This window comes from Centruroides vittatus, unplaced genomic scaffold, assembly GCF_030686945.1.
Source record: "Centruroides vittatus isolate TY-2023 unplaced genomic scaffold, ASM3068694v2 scaffold_464, whole genome shotgun sequence".
Taxonomy (NCBI): Eukaryota; Metazoa; Arthropoda; class Arachnida; order Scorpiones; family Buthidae; genus Centruroides; species Centruroides vittatus.
In genome coordinates this window covers 68,417-87,214 of record NW_027122710.1, presented here as the reverse complement: position 1 = coordinate 87,214, position 18,798 = coordinate 68,417, and the positions used below count along the sequence as shown (strand labels likewise).

General features: G+C 32.7%; 1 protein-coding gene and 2 non-coding genes across 4 annotated transcripts in view; all 3 read right to left on the bottom strand.

Annotated features, from left to right (window-relative positions):
• Positions 1-10,759, bottom strand: part of deltaCOP (coatomer subunit delta) — a 32,537-nt gene extending 21,778 nt beyond the window's left edge. For both annotated transcript variants that reach the window (XM_067287441.1, XM_067287442.1), the window contains exon 1: positions 10,613-10,759. In XM_067287441.1, coding sequence (XP_067143542.1) covers positions 10,613-10,615 — 3 coding nt within the window. In that variant the 5' untranslated portion in view covers positions 10,616-10,759. The remainder of the gene's footprint in view (positions 1-10,612) is intronic.
• A 791-nt stretch (positions 10,760-11,550) lies between these two features.
• LOC136989344 (U1 spliceosomal RNA) lies at positions 11,551-11,710 on the bottom strand. The gene has a single exon (XR_010882900.1). It is a non-coding gene; the product is annotated as a U1 spliceosomal RNA (small nuclear RNA).
• Positions 11,711-17,693: 5,983 nt separating this feature from the next.
• On the bottom strand, positions 17,694-17,858 carry LOC136989342 (U1 spliceosomal RNA). The gene has a single exon (XR_010882897.1). It is a non-coding gene; the product is annotated as a U1 spliceosomal RNA (small nuclear RNA).
• Between the last annotated feature and the right edge of the window lie 940 nt (positions 17,859-18,798).

Here is an 18,798-nt window from a genome sequence, read left to right as displayed (position 1 = left end):
TGCCGCCTGCAGGTCCGCCATTATCCCCTCTTCCGAAGTGTACATTGCTAGGGTCGTTGTGTATCTACCGTGCTGTATGTCTGATTCGTGCTCTTTTAGCCTCACTTTCAATGCACGTTTCGTGGAACCAATATATGTTAGTTGTCTATCGCACCTGTGGTCTTCTAGTGGTATCGTAAATACTCCCGGTAGCCTTTCGGGGTTTGGTGAATCTTTGCCATTGCTTAATATTCTGAAGAGTGTTTGACATCTTCTATATGCGATGTTAATTATTATTATTATTATTATTAATCTTTATTAGCATATTATGGGAAATTCCCGTTACAAGGGGGGAAATCATAGAAAAGCTCAACAATAATAAATATGGTTGTACAATTTTGTATTATTTCTAAATTACAATTTATATCAGTTAACTCTATGATTCGCTTTCTATGTTTTTACTTACATTCTCAGACATTTTAATATATTTATTGAAAAAGTTATATAACCTAATTAACACTGTTGCACTTATTTGAAATAAGTTGTTATAGAATTTCGTGATTGATTTACTGTTAGACAGGGCAGTAATACCAAATTGATATCTGATCTCTGTACATTCCTTACATACACAAATTATATGATAAATCGAGTTTTGTTCTTTACATAAGTTACACAAATTGTTCTTGATATTCAGATAATTCTGATTGACTATTACATAAAAACTATTCAGTCGGAGTTGCATGTAAAATCTTTTCATCGCGAATGGAATGGGAAAATGCAAATAAACTGTCGAAGGAGGGAAATTTAGATTATCAATAAACCAGGGATGAAATTTAGAGCTCTGTAGTTCATCCATTTCTTGATGGATTGAGTTGTTAAACATGTTTTCTATTAGAATGGAGTACCCAAAATTCCAATCTGCTTCCGTATTATTAAATAGTGTAGGTGATATTCCATATTTTGCCAGCATTTGACAAAATTTATTATACCAATTATTTACGTAATTTTTCTTTGTCTCAGTTAGACTCTTAAGTTTTTTTAATATAATGTCTATCCAAATATTATGACTATTAGTCAATCTTTTGTAGAATTTTAATATTCTTAATACCAAATAAGACTCCAGTTGTAACCGATTTGTATCATGTCGGATCGCAACTATATGCGATGTTAATTCCTTGTCGCTTGGCCACAATGTTGTAGATAGATTTCAGTACTGGATTGTATGTGATAGATATCCTTTCATTTTCTTCCTCTCATATATTCAATGGTTGTACTGTCGAATTAGGCCCCAAAAGGCTTCCGGGAGTATATACGATACCACTAGAAGACCACAGGTACGATAGACAACTAACATATATTGGTTCCACGAAATGTGCGTTAAAAGTGAGGCTAAAAGAACACGAATCAGACATACAGCACGGTAGACACACAATGACCCTAGCAATGTACACTTCGGAAGAGGGGATAACGGCGGACCTTCAGGCGGCAAAAATCATCATACCCAGCTACAACCCACAGCAATTGAAATGGCTAGAAGCCATGAGGATATTTAAGGCGGGAATACGTAGTACGTGCATTAATCATAAGGAAGAAATGATCCTATCCAGTGCATGGCAAGTTTTGCTAGAAAACAACGTTTAAAGGGAGGAGCATGGAGCATGCGCAATACAACTATCCAGCTGTTGCACATGATAATAATCGGAAAAGAAATTCAAATCGAATGTTTATTCGAACAGTAACGGCCTATACGACAAAGCCTGAAGAAGAGCCCAGAAGGGGCTGTGAAAACGTTTGCAATTCTAAAACAGATCAACTCCGGTTAACAGGTTTGAAGAATTTATATAATTTAAATTTATGAAAACATATTCTTAGAAAATATTTAATTTTAAGAAAATTTATTCATCAACTTTTTATATTTGTATTTTTTTAAATTCATACCTTTAAAATGCAGCCTTTTTTATTCATTTTTCCAAACATCATCAGCCATTTTGAATGGTCACACCAGTAACAGCACTAGCAACATATGTTTTAGCAGATCTGACAGAACTCATATCAGATTGGGAAAGAGCTAAAATAATACAAAAATTCCAGGACAAGAGACACCTGAAATATGCTGAAGTATGGTAAATACATAAACAAACCAGGAAGGATTAGCGATAAACTACAGAGAGTTGAGTAAATTCCCAACAGCATGGAGAGCAGGCATAATATGATAATTTTAGTACAAAAAAAAAAAAAAAAAGGGCAAACAGTAGAGAAATTGTTACTCTTTTTGTACAAGACTGCACACTAGATAAGAAAATTCAAACGTTTAAATGTTCCAAAAGAAAGATTGTTATAGAAAGCAAAATCAAAATCATTCGATTTTCCTGTTCCCGAGGAAGACCATTCAAAACAGCTGAAAACGTTTGGAAAAATGAATAAAAAAGTTGCATTTTAAAGGTTTTTGTTTCAAGGTATGAGTTGTATTTAATGCAGTTACAGAAGAATGTATTTTTCTTTAATAAATTTTAATAAAAAATATAATGTTATTTAATGTAATTTGGACAAATGCCAGTTTAACAAAATATATTTGATAAAAGATATCTGCATGAAAAAAATTAATATGATTTATGCATATTTGATCTTTTAATCATGTTTCACATATTCTCTACAAAACAAATACAGCAGAACCACAATTATTTAAGTCTTGATTAACTGAGGTTCTGCATTATCTGAGTAAGTGTAATACAGTACTTTTCTTACAATTCATAAAAGCTTTCCTGTGAATGTACCAAGTGTGTAAATATTGTAGTACTTTTAACCTTGACTGTTCAGAGTGAGAGGTTGAGAAGCTGGTGACATGAGATGGGTGTGAGTCACTCACTCCTCCCTAACTGCACACCATCTATTTGGCTATTGTCAGTGTTGCTACATTTTTAATAAACCTTTATAAGTCTTCATCTTCAATATCACAATGAGCAGAAAAAGAAAGCATGTTGTGAAATACTTTTAATCCAAAATAACTACAGTCATCCATTTTATGAGAATGCATTGGTCTATATTAGCTTGGATAATCAAGCTACTATTGTATTTTTAAAATGACAGTAAACACTTCAAACTATAATTGAAATCAAGAAAAAGACTACTTTTTTTGAAGACCAATTCATTTTTTAAAGCCTAATTTAATAGCTTAAAAAATTTTAAATAGTATTATTGTCTGAAGTTTCTACATCACGGTCGCCAACTAGTAGTCTGTGGACCATCACTGGTCCACAATAAAATTTTGGTGGTCACTAGAGAAAATCAGACATTCATCAACTCAAGGTTACATGAAGGATTACAAAAGAAATGCAAAATGCTTGGTTGCCTTTTCTCACTCATTGGGGTTTTTATTATTCAAATCTATAACCAAACATGAAACGACTGTTATCAATAAACAATAATGTCAGTAAGTCAACAAATAATCAATAATAAGTAACATTAATTGTTATCCTTTGTGGAAAAGCCAAGAATCTATAAACTTATTTCAAACAAGCAGTAACAAACTTCACATTAATTTGTTGTAATTAAACAAGTGAATTTCATATTAATAAAATAAAATAGAACCTTGAAGATCATCCTTCTATAGATGTTTGTATTGTTTAAAAAAATTCACAATGGTGGTCTGCGGAATTCAAAATTGTGAGTTTAGTTATCCACGAGGTCAGAAAGGTTGGTGACTGCTGTCCTATATCACTTGAGAATGTGTGATTAATTTGAAAAAAATTTTTATGCTGTTTTAATTAGTGATATGATACAAAATTAATTGAAAAATGCTGTCATTGATAAGATAATGTTTTCTAATTTTCTACATACAGTGAAACCTCACATAACGGGCAAAACAAAACTGTAAAAAATGACTTGCTTAATGAGCAATGTTTTGCATAACAAGTGACAGGGAGAGGAGAAATTCTGGATTGTGCGCATGCTCCATCAGTCTGTGTTTAGCACTTGTTCTGCTAGCATCTCAGTGTTGCTTGTGATCAAACATTTTTCCAAACTTATGTTCACACATATTATGCATAAACATCAACAACCATCACCCTTTATATAATAAACACGCCAAATTCTTCAGCTATGTAAAGGCTATAATTAAATATTAGAAATTAATTAATTTCACTAGAGGTAGACAGTTATGCTGCCATCTCGTATTAAATTTAATGACCAATTCCAATTTAAATTTTAGAAATGTATAAATTAAAAATTATTTATTTATAATTACTAATTTAATACAAGATGGAAGCATAACTGCCTGCCACTAGTCAAATTATTTAATTTCTAATATTTAATTACATAGCCCAAGAATTTAGCATATCATTTGGCATGTTTATCAGACATTATCTGTGATTTTTCTGTTTTCTGCAAATCGAATTCGCATTTCAGATTGGTTCATTCTGTGCTAGAATAAAAGATGATGATGATTCATGATGCTTAACAATGTATATTGTATAATTGTCTTTAAATAAACATTATACAAAAATATTTGAGTATTTTTTTTGGTATGGAATGCATTATTGTATTTTACATTAATTTATATGGGAAAAACTGTTTCGCTTAACAAGTGTTTTGCATTACAAGTAAGATTCTGGAATGAATTGTGCTCATTAAGTGAGGTTCCACTATATTATTTTAATATAATTATGAATTGTTTCTTCAATAAACATTAGAATTAAAGGTTCCAGATACATCAAAACAAAATTTATGGTAGTTTTTTGAGATTTCTTACATAATTTAGTAAATACATTTTATAAATTTCTCAAGTTTAAAATATTGGAAAAACAAAAAACTGAATTTTGTCATAAAATATTTCTCTAATTTTATACTTCATGATTTTTTATTAATTCTTTTTTTACACAAAAATTACTAACAAAAATCAAAGTACAAAATCTTTGTTAAAAAAAATTTCAGTTTTTTGGTATTAACAAATCAACAAAATTCTTTAATATTAAACTTCAAATGTTTTCAATGAAATTCAGATTGTGATCATCAGGAAAAGCAAACAGATTAAGATGAACAATAAATCAATATGTACAAAATCTATATATATAAAAACAAATGTATGTCTGTCTGTGTGTCTGTCCTTCATGCATTACCACACTATTTATCAGATTGCCTTGAAACTTTGGGAAGATGTTTAATACACTCCCACGAAGGTTTGTGGCATATGTGAAGATCACCATTTCCCCCCTTTCAAAAATATATTTATATATGAATCAAGACTTTTATGTCCAACAGAAGTTTGCTTTTCTGTGAGGCATTATGCTTTTCTGTGAGAATGGACTAAAGCAGATCATTTTCTACCTATCTATATAAATAAAATATAACTTGTTTGTTCCTACCGATTCCTTTGAAATTTTGACACAACGTTGCATTCGAATACGCACGTGTTTTTATATAATATACATGTTGAAATTCCCCCTACTGGGGGAAGATGGACGGGATTAAGGCTTACCGTGAAGAACTCGGCTTCTATTTATACTATTTTACATGCGGTTTTTTTTGCATTTTTAACTGCATTTTAATAGGTTACGTCAACAGAATATACACTAAAAAGGGATTTTTCGATATTCCCCAGCGGGGAGAGGGACAGGATTAAGGCTTACTGTGAAGAACTCAGCTTATCTTATATTATTTTAGATGCATTGTTGATTGCGTTTTAATAGGGTACGTCAAGAGAATGTACACTAAGAAGGGATTTTTTGAAATTCCCCCACAGGGGAAATGTTATACATTTATAATAGGTACATTTTGAGCCACCACAACGTGTGGCCGGGTCAGCTAGTAAATACATAAAGAATACACACAATATAGATAACAACATATTAGTAAATAAGTGAACAACATACAAAACACATATACAAGCATAAAAAAATGGATATGAATAGCAGCAGTGACTGTAGTAATATACCAACAGCATTTAAAGTTTAATACTAAAAAATTTTGTTTATTTGTTAACACCAAAAGACTGAGTTCTTTTCACACATTAAATAGTGTACACACACCCAACACCTTGAATCTTTATCTTTCTTGAAAAATTCAAGCAACTGTGTTTAGCAATTATAAAAATCAGACTTATATCTAGAACAAGATGTTCTAAATTCTAAAAGTACTATCAAGTTACCTTTTTTTGTCAGAAAAAGTTATACCAACTAGGGTTTCTCCAACAGGATCCTGGCTGTTTTTAACCTGGAAAACATCCCAGAAAATTCTTCTCATCGTGGGAAATCCCGCAAATTTCTTAAAAATTCACTTTTTTCTTATTTTGTGTTAAAGTTGAGGAAATTTTGCAAATAGAAAGTATAATTAACCCATAAACTGTCAGAATACATTTGTATTTATTAATTTTAAGCCTGCTTATTAGTTTTTTTTTAAATTTTTACTTGTTATGGCATGTCATAGATTGTCGATAATCAATATGTAGCTTATTTGTGACAGGACTAAAAATTCTTTACTTGTCAGAACCTGTAATATCTGGAATAATTGTGATTATGCTGTCTTAATTTTTAACCATGCCCAGTAGCTTCAATAACTGCATCATGCCAGATTGTGCAAATTGGGCAAGGATACAAACAAGTATGAAGTATGAAAGTTTTCTTCATAAACCTGATTATTAAAGTAAAATGAACTGCCAAATTATCAGGCTATAAGCTCAATGCTGCTATTAAAGCAGCCGAGGTAGATAAATCAAGAATACTAGACAGAAAAAGAAGTACTACAATGCGTCTCGAAAACAAACTAGAAATCTTCCAGGATACAGGTGAGAAAACACATAACATCTGTCTTCTCTTGAATGCATTAAAGACAATTCCACTGACATCAATTGAATTGAAAAAAGCATTCTTGGTAGCAGGACTTCATTACTAAAATAAGAACTAGATCAAATGATCGAAGTATTGACCACCTTTGCTTTTTAAAATCTTATTATAAAAATTTACAATATTTTGTATTATGTTTTTATTTAAAAAACAAAAATTACCTTCTAAGTTAGAAGTTTGTTCTAAGTTCATTTTTTTCTTTAAATTCAATTCAAAGGCTTTTTGTTGTAAGCAGTTTCCAACAAACTTTAATAAATTTTTTTTATTTGTAAAAATTTCTACAAAATTCAAAATTTTTTATACATATTTTATTTATAAATCATTATTAAGTTACTTAAAAAATGAAAAATAATTATATCATTCAATTTTAAGATTTATTTTATATCTTAAAAACAATTAATTATATCCCAGGATTTCCCGGAATGCTGGGAAACAGTTCATTTTTTCCCCCAGAATCCTGGGACAAGCAAAAAACCAGGAAATAAGAAACTCTAATACCAACTGTTTAAAGCATATTTGTAAAGAAAGGCTTTTCCAATATTGTGTGTAGTGATAGAATTTCTATTAGCAAATTACTTAAAATATTTTTAAGTAATTTGCTAATATTTTTTAAATATTTCTTGAATTATAGTCTTAGTCAAGTCAAATTTATATACAAAAAGTAGAAAAACAAATATTTTAAAATAAACCAACAAATTTTATATTAAAATTATCCAGTTCAGCTAAAGATTATCTGAGAAACTTTATGAGATTTTAAACATTCTATTATTCAGGTAACAGCTGTCCCAATTAATTTGCATGCTATTCTATAATTACATAAATTTATACTGCTTTGAAACACAAAACGATATTTTCTTAATAAAATGGCCCTAATAAAAGTGTATTTTCAAATCACTTTAATGTTCGAAGAAATTAAAGAATAAAAAATATCTTTTTTTAACAAAAATGCTTTATAGATAAAATCAAATATGATTGTATAAAAATCAATTTCTATACAATCATATTTGATTTTAGAGGCCATCTTTCTGATGATGAGATTATACTTGAAAGTACTCATTGAAAATACAGCTTGTTTTTCACATTTGCCACTTCAATTGTTTTAACTCCTAAAAAGCATTTTCATTGAAATTTTAATTTAGTAACGTTTTCTCTTTTGTAGATCTTTTTTAAATAAAAAGATTTCCAAGCAGTTCTAAATGTTATGAAATTCTATTTACTTAATACAAAACTTATATTTATTACTTAATTATTCTATAATAATTATTATTAATCTTTTATCAGAAGCATGACCTATCTTCACATGATCTGGCCCATGTCATATATTTTATAACACATCTTTATTTGCAAATTATATTACACTGTTTCCAAATTAACATTCAGTTATGGTGTATTAAGATATAAAACAATTATAGAGTTGTGAATAAAATATTTTTATTCAGGAAATAATCTGTGCTTCATATTAAAATTATTTTAAAAAGTATACTGATGTCATACTGAGTCATGAATATCATCTTGTTGATGACATTCTGAACACAAAATCTTGATTATTGAACACCACTTAATGTAAACATTTTACATTTACTGCATTGCTCTGAAGCAGAATTTATTATTTTCTGTAAAACACACAAGTAACATTGTCCTTATTTAGCTTGCTGCTCTTCATTATGAACAGTCTTTGATATAGGAACTTCACAATTTTTTCTTAAAAATGATACATCACTCAGTAAACATTTCAGTTTTGCTCATATAATTAAGTGCTCCTTCATTAATGCAAAGAAAATATTTTTCAAATAATTCTTCTCATTTTTGGGAATCTGCTAGTTTTGCAAATGAACAAAGTATCCGAGCATTTGTTCCTGCAATCTTGTTCAGAAGACTATATGTAACATCTCATTGATAGTAGTAAATTCAGTCATAATGTAAGAAGAACAGCTATTTTTAATAAACAATCAAAAAAGGTACATATTGCAGCTAAGTTAATATCTTAATTTTTCCTTGTTGTCAAATTGTCAAATCATAAACTTTATGTTACAAACAAAAATTATAACACATCATAGATCTAGTAATTTCTATTCCAGTACCATCAGTTGTACAAAGTTCAAAAATGTGTCTGGTGTCCTTTTTTGATGCCTATCAAAAAGACAAGTCCCTAAATTATCATCATTTTGCTTCTGTTTGTTTCTTTGCAATCCCCTTTCTCTAGAATACTCCAGCCTTCTTTCTTCATAAGATCAAATCCAGATTCCTTACTGAACTATTTCATTAATCATGCTAATATTGACAAATTTTAAAAAAATGCTGCTAATTTGTTTTTTATACTTACAGCATGATCCTTTAATCTAGGAAGCACTTTTATTATGTTAATAATTGCATCAACCCACTATCAAACTGAATTTACTAAAGAGAATATTCTGAACTTTGGATTCCTTTATATTTTGCTTTGGCTATTCATTGATACTAATTTAATCAAAGTCTTTCTGATAATTAGAATGTCTATTAATGTTAAACTTCAATTATTTTGAAGGAAAAATAGTCAAAAATTTCATTTTCCATACATTTTAAATAATTCAAAGACTATTGCTTTAACTTTTCTCCTTTTTAATTCTAATATGCAGTAATTAGTATAATTTAGAAGCAAATCACATTCACCTGCATACTAAATAAGATTAAAATTTTAAAATCTTTTCTGTCACTTTCTCATCATAATCAGTTGGCTTGCTCTATAAATTCACCTCTCATCTGCAACTTAACATACAATAAATAATTTTTTCCCCCTCTGTATTGTTAACAAGTTTCCTTTTGGACATGTTATTTTTTTCCATTTAATACTGAAATTCACTTTCTAATATTTTTCCTTTTATGTTATATTTGGAAAGTTTTTAACATGTCAAATCTTATTAAAGATGTTTGAAATATTTGTTTAATTATGCAAATTAAATAAATATTGTTAAATTGCATTGTGATACTTAATTTAACCAAATTTTCCATAACAACTTATTACTTTGTTCTCCATATATTTATAATATGGAGAAACAAAATTTAATCTAAATACATTTTTATCTAGACAAGTGAATTTTTTATAATTTCACATTTTATTTATCTAATGATCAATTTAGACCTGAATTTGTTTACAAGACAACACCATTAACTATTTGGTTTGTTATAATTATACCCAGGTATAATACAAGAGAAGAAAGAAGGCATAAGAATGACATCCAACACATACTATCCACAAAATATAGAGTTTAAATCAAATTAGAACCCGAATCCCTGGTGGCAATGGGCCGTCTTACACGTCACCATCTAGACAATATTATGTATTTGGGAAATATTGAAACCATATTTTTAAATTATATACATTTCAAGAATGTTATCACACAATATGTTATCTCACCATTTTTACACAATAAATTCATTTCCTACACTTCTTGAAGATAAAATTTACTCAAAAGATTGTATTTTATTTCTTGTTAAACATAATTTGATAAGCTTGAAATTGATTAACTATTTTAAAAAAAGCATATGATGATATAAACACAATGTAAGTGTAATCTGTAACAACTGAAAGTAACAATTGCTATTATTAAAAATAACACAAAACAATTCGAAAAATTTCAATTTCCGACATTTTTAAAGGTTTAAATTAAATAATTTGTATGTTAAATGAATACAATTATTCTTACATGAAAATAATCATTTTCTGTAGTTTATTTATTAATTATGCATAAATTATGTTTAGTACGTTCATTTTTATGATCTTGGTAACTTAAATTTTTAAAATTTCAAATAATTCTTACCATATTTATAGAATATTTCAAATAAATACAATCCCCAACAAAATAGTAAAATCAAATGACACGTCTCTTAAAAGATGGCGTCTTCGTCTAAATATTGCCGACTTATAAAAAAAATAGCCAAAATATCTCCACAATCATATTTTACAATTTTTTTTATTAATTAATATTTTAATCATATTTTTGAATGTGGTAAATATTTTACTAAGTTAAAAAATTAAACGTAACCAATTTAATAAGAAAATGTAACATGTGACGTCTTCTTTTCTTCTTCTTTCACAGTTTAATAAACATGTGACGTCAACGATCCGGATCGTATTTGAAGTCAGATTCCTTCAATTTTTTTTACAAGGAAGATTATTCAAATGACACAATTTTTTCAAGGATGGTCTGTCCCGGATATATCGAGCCAGTCTCTCACCACTCGGCCATTACCTATTGTGGATTGGATCGATAACGCTCTAGGATTTGTCGGATAAATTCTGAAATTCGGCAAAAACATTTAAAGATTTTTCGACTCCCAAATTGAGGTGTTTCTCCCATATTTACATACAAGTTTGTTTGTATACGACAACGCGACAGGTGACTATGACTTTCTATGGAAACTGGCCCCTATTTAGGTGTTACAAATGTGGGGGGAAAAAATCTAGAAGACTCTAAGCGATTTGATTCTTGGAGAGGCACTAACCCAAGAAGGCACTCCCCTTAAGGGATAGACTAGTTTACTTACAATTGCAGGGGTAATGGTCGGCATAGTTTAACCTATCTACCCGTAGAATATGTCAACCAGATGCTGACTCCCGCCATACCTCACCCCTACGAATGATTAGGGTGCCTTCCTGAATTGGTCAAATTACCAATGCTCAGTGGCTATCCAGCTTCCTCCATTCTGTCACTGACAAGTGGCTATCCAGTCAATTTCTGATTTTAAATTGTTAATGAAGGGGAGAGAGCGAACGCAGTCCCCAACTACCAAAAATTAACACGCTCCATCTGCCCCAGTTTGGGGTAGTGACAGGGGTCAACTCAATCCAAGTGCAATGATCAAACCTCGCCCTGGAGGCACCGCCCTCTTGACCACGGTAAGCCTCAACAAATTGTTGAGGCCAACGGTTAGCTTCAACAATTCATCTTCGATTTTGACTTTTCTCGCGCTGCAGGTAAGAGTCTCGTTACGCTTAGTAACGAGAGACCGACCACTCGGGAAGCGTGATTGACGGAGAATGACCAATCAAATGGACGAAATAAAGAATGGAAATTGATATAATCCCGACAATCGAGGACACCTCGCACTCGGTTAACGTTCCGAATAACCATAACACTGTGTGTCAACGCGCAAAAAAAAAAAAAAAAAGTTTCTCGTCTATAAGACCATTCTGTAACCCGTGCCACTTCGGACTTAGACAAAGTCTCCCCGTGCCTCACAGACTTGTCAACGCTAATGTCCCGGGGCCACTTTCGATCGACCATCAAAGAACCACATCGACGCCCAGAACGTACGAATGGTTGATTGTCTTAAAGCAAACTATTTTGTACATAGTGTATGTTTATTTTATGTTAAAATAAACGGTTTTTGTCAGATACTTGTCGTCTTTCTCTTCCGCCACTACGCACGTACGAATGGACTCTAGACCATTACTGACGCGCAATTAACTGATTGCCCCTGAAAGTCGGCTTCTTACAGAAACACAGCTTCCCTATCATCAAATGTCACGGCACGCCACTGCTTTTCCGCGATATCTTTTACGAAAAATGAGAATATAATCCGTTGCGAAAAAATAACAATTACAGTATATTGTTTTATGCAAAATACTTACAGATAATGTTTATTATCAAAATTATAATGTAATTTGCTCAAGAAAATGGAATAACTTTATCAGTGCGGTCGTTCTAATTTATAAACCGATTCGCTTACACAGAGAAAATTCTTTAGAAAATTGTAATTTTTCAAGGACATTTTACGACAAAAACGAATGCTCTATACGAAAATGAACCACCAATAAATTTGTGGCCATCATTGTTCTCCGTGGAATATAATTGTTCTCAAGGAAATGGATCAACAGAATTCGTTATACTGTATTCCTAATTAGGTTCATTCATATAACAATAGTGTAACCGTGGTCTAAAAGTTCGGTATTATATTCAAATTTCGTGTCTTGAATGCATTACATTTGTTTCAATTTTCTGTACAATTATAGCGAAATTTGGGGGAAATTAAGATAGAATAAATTAATAATCTCCGATTCTGATGCAGAGAGCGTGTAGTAAACTATCCACGCTCGAAGCAACATGCCTCTACACATTTTTGACAGACACTGTGGTCATCATTGTACAGTGGCAATTTCTGGGTCGGGATGGCATGTCGTCCACGTGATATTCTCCACCATCTCTGAACTTGTATGACCGATTGCCATACGTCGTATCTGTCAGCTATTTAGGCCTAGGCTCTATCCTGGAAAAATAGTTTACTTATAATTAAATCACGTCGAAAATATAAAAACTGACATATGATATCGCAAACAACCGTATCAGAAGGGATTGTGTATATATATATATATATATATATATATTATATATATGGAGAGCGGAAGCCCATGGGGCGCCATCTGCCGACGAGAGGAGACGAGACTTCAGAAGAGTAGCCAGACGGCGGTTGAAAAAAAGCGCGCGAAAGAGACGGAAGACGAAAAGAAGTCCTACATTTGTTTTTATAATAATTATAATATTTTTATGCAATTTATATTCTTTGAAATGTTTTATTATCAAAATCCTTCTTATCTTAATTAAAAATTTTTAAAGATGAAAAGAAATCCTACATATACGTTATCTTACTCTATGCATGTTTTCAAATTCAAACAGGAACTTACCAATCACTTTGTAGAGAGAAATATCAGAAACTTATCAGCTTTCAAGATACAAGTCAATATTTTAGCCAATAATGACTCCACTTGATCAATTCGACAGGAGATAATTAATAAAATGTCTGACAGAAAATGAACGGATGAGGATAACAGTGAGCACGCAAATACTGTACACGTATCTGTCCGCGACACAGCATTACTCGTAAGACAGCACTATTTAAGAAAGATTTATAAGAATCTGTCTTTTAATTTTGTAGTGTGTGTATGACCGTACGTAAACACGGTTCTTTACACAATAATATTTGTTGAGATTTGATGAAATCGTCCATTGGTCAGTTTTCTAATACAGTGTACGAACAGTAGAAAAATTTCTTGAAGAATCATAGTAAAAGGCTTTTATTCACACATCTGTAAGAAGCAATTACGTATTAAATGAATCTCATACAATATATATGAACAAATGGCAGATAACATATACATTGTCATCTCGAGAGGACAAGACAAGAAGAGATTAGAGACAAGATTTTGGAGGTCACTTGACCTTACTTTAAGGCTCGGTTGGCTAAGCCTACCTATTTGTTTTTTATACTGTACTGTACGTACGTCCCATTAGAAACTATTCAGGAATTTCGGAGCAAGGATATTCAGGTCTTTTCAGTTTAAATATATGCTCTCTACCTCAAATTAGTAGTGGCATGCCCCTGTACATCATACTTAACAAGAGAGTCGTGCCGATCATCTATTAACTGCTTTCGGGTGGAGAGTTTAAATTGAAAAAAACGTGACTTCTGGTTTACATCGGAAGTTAATATATAGTTAATTGGGGTCTCCTGTCCCTAAGGTTGCCATATCTGGTCTCGGATTTCATCTAACTCCGTTCTCGAGATTAAGACAGCGGACGGACTACAGTGGAAATTTACAGGTGTACAAATTTTTCAAATTGCAGCCCCGTCAGGTCACAGGTCGACGCCAACTAACCGATTGTAATGTTTAGAATGTGAATCGGAAAAATCGAGCTTTGACTCTGACTCTTGCAGACGTGACAAAAATTTGGAAATAAATGTAGCATTCTTTTAAAAGCAAAAACCTCACGCTGTAAGTAATGAAGTATTCATTGCCTTGTACAATAATAGATTAATTTTACGCTTTGAATATGGAAATTCTCTGCAGATGAAACTCACAAATCGAGTAAATGATAATAAAATGCATCAATGTATTTGACTTGATAATTGGCATTTGTTTATTTATTCTTAATTGTTATTAACCTTTTAAGCAGCTGAACACATGTTAGTTCATTAAGTTTTCTTCATCACATGAATGTTTGACATCGCTTGATCACTTATGTCATTGTTGGTTGCATTCGGTTTTCACATAAATCAGCTCAGTTCGTTTGAGTTTATGCATCTATTTCTCGTTACGAAATTACAATTTTTAAAATTAGGTTCAACAATTCTCTGTCTGAATTGAGGCAAACACTCGCATAATATCTGATTAAGCTCTGTGCTAGGTTTATACATGATATTAAAATAAAACTAATGCCTGAATATATGTTTAACATTGTAAAAAAAAAAAATAAAAAATACCTACGTATAGGTACATTTAAATACTATTTACATGGCTACCAATTCACTTGGTAATTGACTAGTATATGTGCAATAACGACCGGCCGATATTGCACAACTAACTCTTTCCACTTAATCCCTTTTATACAAGACGTTCTAATGTCTGCACCACTGCTGGTGTGGATGCAAAGACGGCCGATTTTTACACAATTGTCGTCGGCTGACTTAATTCGGAATAGAAATACATACAGTAGTAATGACAACCCGTTTATTTACAAAAGAATTTGCACAGCGAATCTTTATCTGAAACATAATTTGAATTTTTAATGTGAAATCGTTTGAAACTCTGTTTGTTTGTGTTTCTTTTTCACACCAAATATCCGATTACTTTTAATTTTGAGACATTAATGTTCACTTTGATCAACTGTAGTCTGATGATAGGTTTCCAGACACTGGCGCTAACTCCATATGTGTGGGCCGTCGTGCAACATTTTCAAAACGTGTGTCCCTGGTCTTTCTGCAGATTTTCGCTAAACAGCCTAATACACATAAAATCGGTAGAGCAATAAGTAATTTACTCATTTTAAAACTGGCAAACTGTAGATATTTCAATACATTGTACTCCTACTTAATTTGTGATGAATAACCGTAGACTGATTACCTAGCGAAGCTAGGAAGACTGGCAAGCTAATAGAACGGAAAGGTTGACTGAACCGATCATCGCCTCTTCAGGCGGACGCCGCGTGAAAACTACCGCCACGAACACGGCGCGTTAAGGAGGATGCACACATGCGGCGCGGCAAGGAAAAGCGGCAGAATGACGTCACTTTTTCTCGCCGCAGAAGTCGATTTTGTGCCGCTTTTCTCGTGCCGCAAAAGTTGGTCGAATTCTATCTTTTGCGACCGCCGCCAAGACGCGTTTCTATCAGCCAATAACAGTTCGTCTAGTAGTCACGTGAGAAAATACAACCACGTTGTGTTTTAATGGCGGAAAGTTCGTCGCGATTAACCGAGATAACAAGTATCAGAATAAAGAGGAAAGGATAATAAATTTAACTCAAATTCTACACAAATAATCATATATAATTTAATTCAAAGAACAAAACAACCGAATCTTACTCGAAATAGTATTCTTTATCGAGAGATCTTGATCGAGGAATAAGCGTATTTTGTACACCGGTTCTTTCTCGATCCAAGAAAATATCTCTAATCTAAAATCTTCTAGCTAAATAAACCAAGCCGTACAAAACAAAATTTGTAAACACGTGGATATCGGCAGTGGCGGTATCGTTCGCCATCTTGAATACTGAACACATGCGCCGAAATTTAAGCGGATTGCCGCTTGTGTGGTCACGCGGCGAAGATGCGTTTGCGACACCGCTTTTCCTTGCCGCACCGCATGTGTGCATCCGGCTTTAGAACTACGATAACGGTTCGTAAGTAACAACGACGCCGGATTTATTCATATTGTAGCTTTTTTTAAATACCGTATTTTCCGGCGTGTAAGACGACCCTCGACTTTCGAAAAGATTTTCCTGGGTTAAAAAGATTTTATAACCCAGGAAAATCTTTACTATAAAGTTTTGATGTATTTGCAGTTCTCAAGTAAACTGAAAACTTGTAAAAAAAAAAACATTTAAAGATTTTTCGACTCCCAAATTGAGGTTTTCTCCCATATTTACATACAAGTTTGTTTGTATATGGCAACGCGACAGGTGAGTATGACTTTCTATAGGAAACTGGCCCCTATTTAGGTGTTAAAAATGTGGGGGGAAAAAATCTAGAAGACTCTAAGCCAGTGTTTGCCCAACCTTTGATTGTGCTATGCCCCACCTAAGCCTTTCTAAAATTCTTATGTTTCCCCCAACATATATGTTGAACTCTTTTGGAAGGTCTCTCGTTGTCGTGTTCGTTGAAGTTTTTTCTTGCACATTAATTGCCGCACTGTTTTGGCAATGACTGGAAAGTGCAAAAGAACTGATGAAAGGATGGGTTTTATCGTAACCACGAATACAAAACCATCCTTTCATCAGTCTTTTGCACTTTCCAGTCATTGCCAAACGCGACCTGGAACACCACAACTCGCGTTCTGCCACCTCGAGGTATGGGCAAAGAATGTTCTTTCTCCTCTTTCACCGGCCTCAGGGCCTCGTTCATCTCTTTGTTCTCAGTGGTTCCCAGAATTGTTAATCACACCCAAGGGAAAAGGGTTATAAAGGAAAGTTCTAGAAGGAAAGGGAAACAAAGAAAATTAAAAACTAACATTAAATCAATATTTACGACATACACGGCATATACGGTTAACTGAAACTTTGTACGAGTTTCGAATTGCCCCCTTAAGAATCAAATTGCCCCCTTGTGGGCGTGGGCCCACACGTTGGGAAAACACTGCTCTAAGCGGTTTGACTCTTGGAGAGCCACGAACCCAGGAAGGCACTCCCCTTAAGGGATAGACTAGTTTACTGACAATTGACAGGGGTAAAGTTTAACCCATCTACCCGTAGGGTATGTCAACCAGATGCTGACTCGCGCCATACCTCACCCCTACGAATGATTAGGGTGCCTTCCTGGGTTGGTCAAATTACCAATGCTCAGTGGTTTCCTCCATTCTGTCACTGACAAGTGGCTATCCAGCTAATTTCTGATTTTAAATTGTTAATGAAGGGGAGAGCGCGAACGCAGTCCCCAACTACCAAAAATTACACGCTCCATCTGCCCCAGTTTGGGGTAGTGGCAGGGGTCAACTCAATCCAAGTGCAATGATCAAACCTCGCCCTGGAGGCACCGCCCTCTTGACCACGGTTAGCCTCAACGTCAGGTAAGTATGTTAAATATTTATTATCTTTCCCTTTTATCGCTCAACGCTACGGCCCAATCGCTGGTGTTTTAATACGGAAAACCATTTATTTATAAAAGCGCTTATCAAATTCTAAATCTTTCTACAAAATCCTGTCGGAAACATGTTTCTCGTATAAATTTCTTAAAAATATATCGTTTCTTTGAAAAATCGTTTTAAATTTACTCCTGAAATTTTATTAGATCACCCCCACATTACCGCGCCATCTAGTAACGATTTGTGGAAGTATTTTAATACAAGTTCTTTTTTTAAGGAACGAAACAAGTCAAACAAAATTTACTTTGTCCATAACGAGGGGTTTCATTTGCTATGTCTCTGTTTATAACCACCCACAGCAACTGATTTCAGGCGTGGGACTATAAAATTCTTTTGGCTTTTAATCAATGATCTTTCATGAAACCCTGATATATCATGTACAGATCCGATACTATAAGTAATTAAAAATAATTATTTTTACTTTTTATTTTCATAAAATAATAAAAGATTTAGGTCTGTTAACTCCCGTCTTCATTTGGCTTCTGTTGGAGGGGCACCGCCCACACCAGTCCTGCTGAGATTGCTTTGTATCTCGCTCTTAAATTAATTTTAAAAAATTTGACGATGTGCAATAAAACTGGCTGATTATCGTCTCACACTTGCTCTTTCGTGCTTTCTGAGAGTATTAATTTAAAAAGAAAGTGGAACCGGATATGAAATGTGATTTGCTCTGCATACATGAAGTCAATTAATTCAGTGGTTTCCAAACTTTGTATCTCTGCCCCCTCTTCTTCAGAAAAAAATTGTTGCGCCCCTCAATTTTCGTAACAGTCTAATTTCGTAGTGTCCTTATAATTTATTTAATGGCGTACAAAACAATATGCTTTATTAAATGAATATAGTGAATACAGAATAATTCCAATTAACAAAATA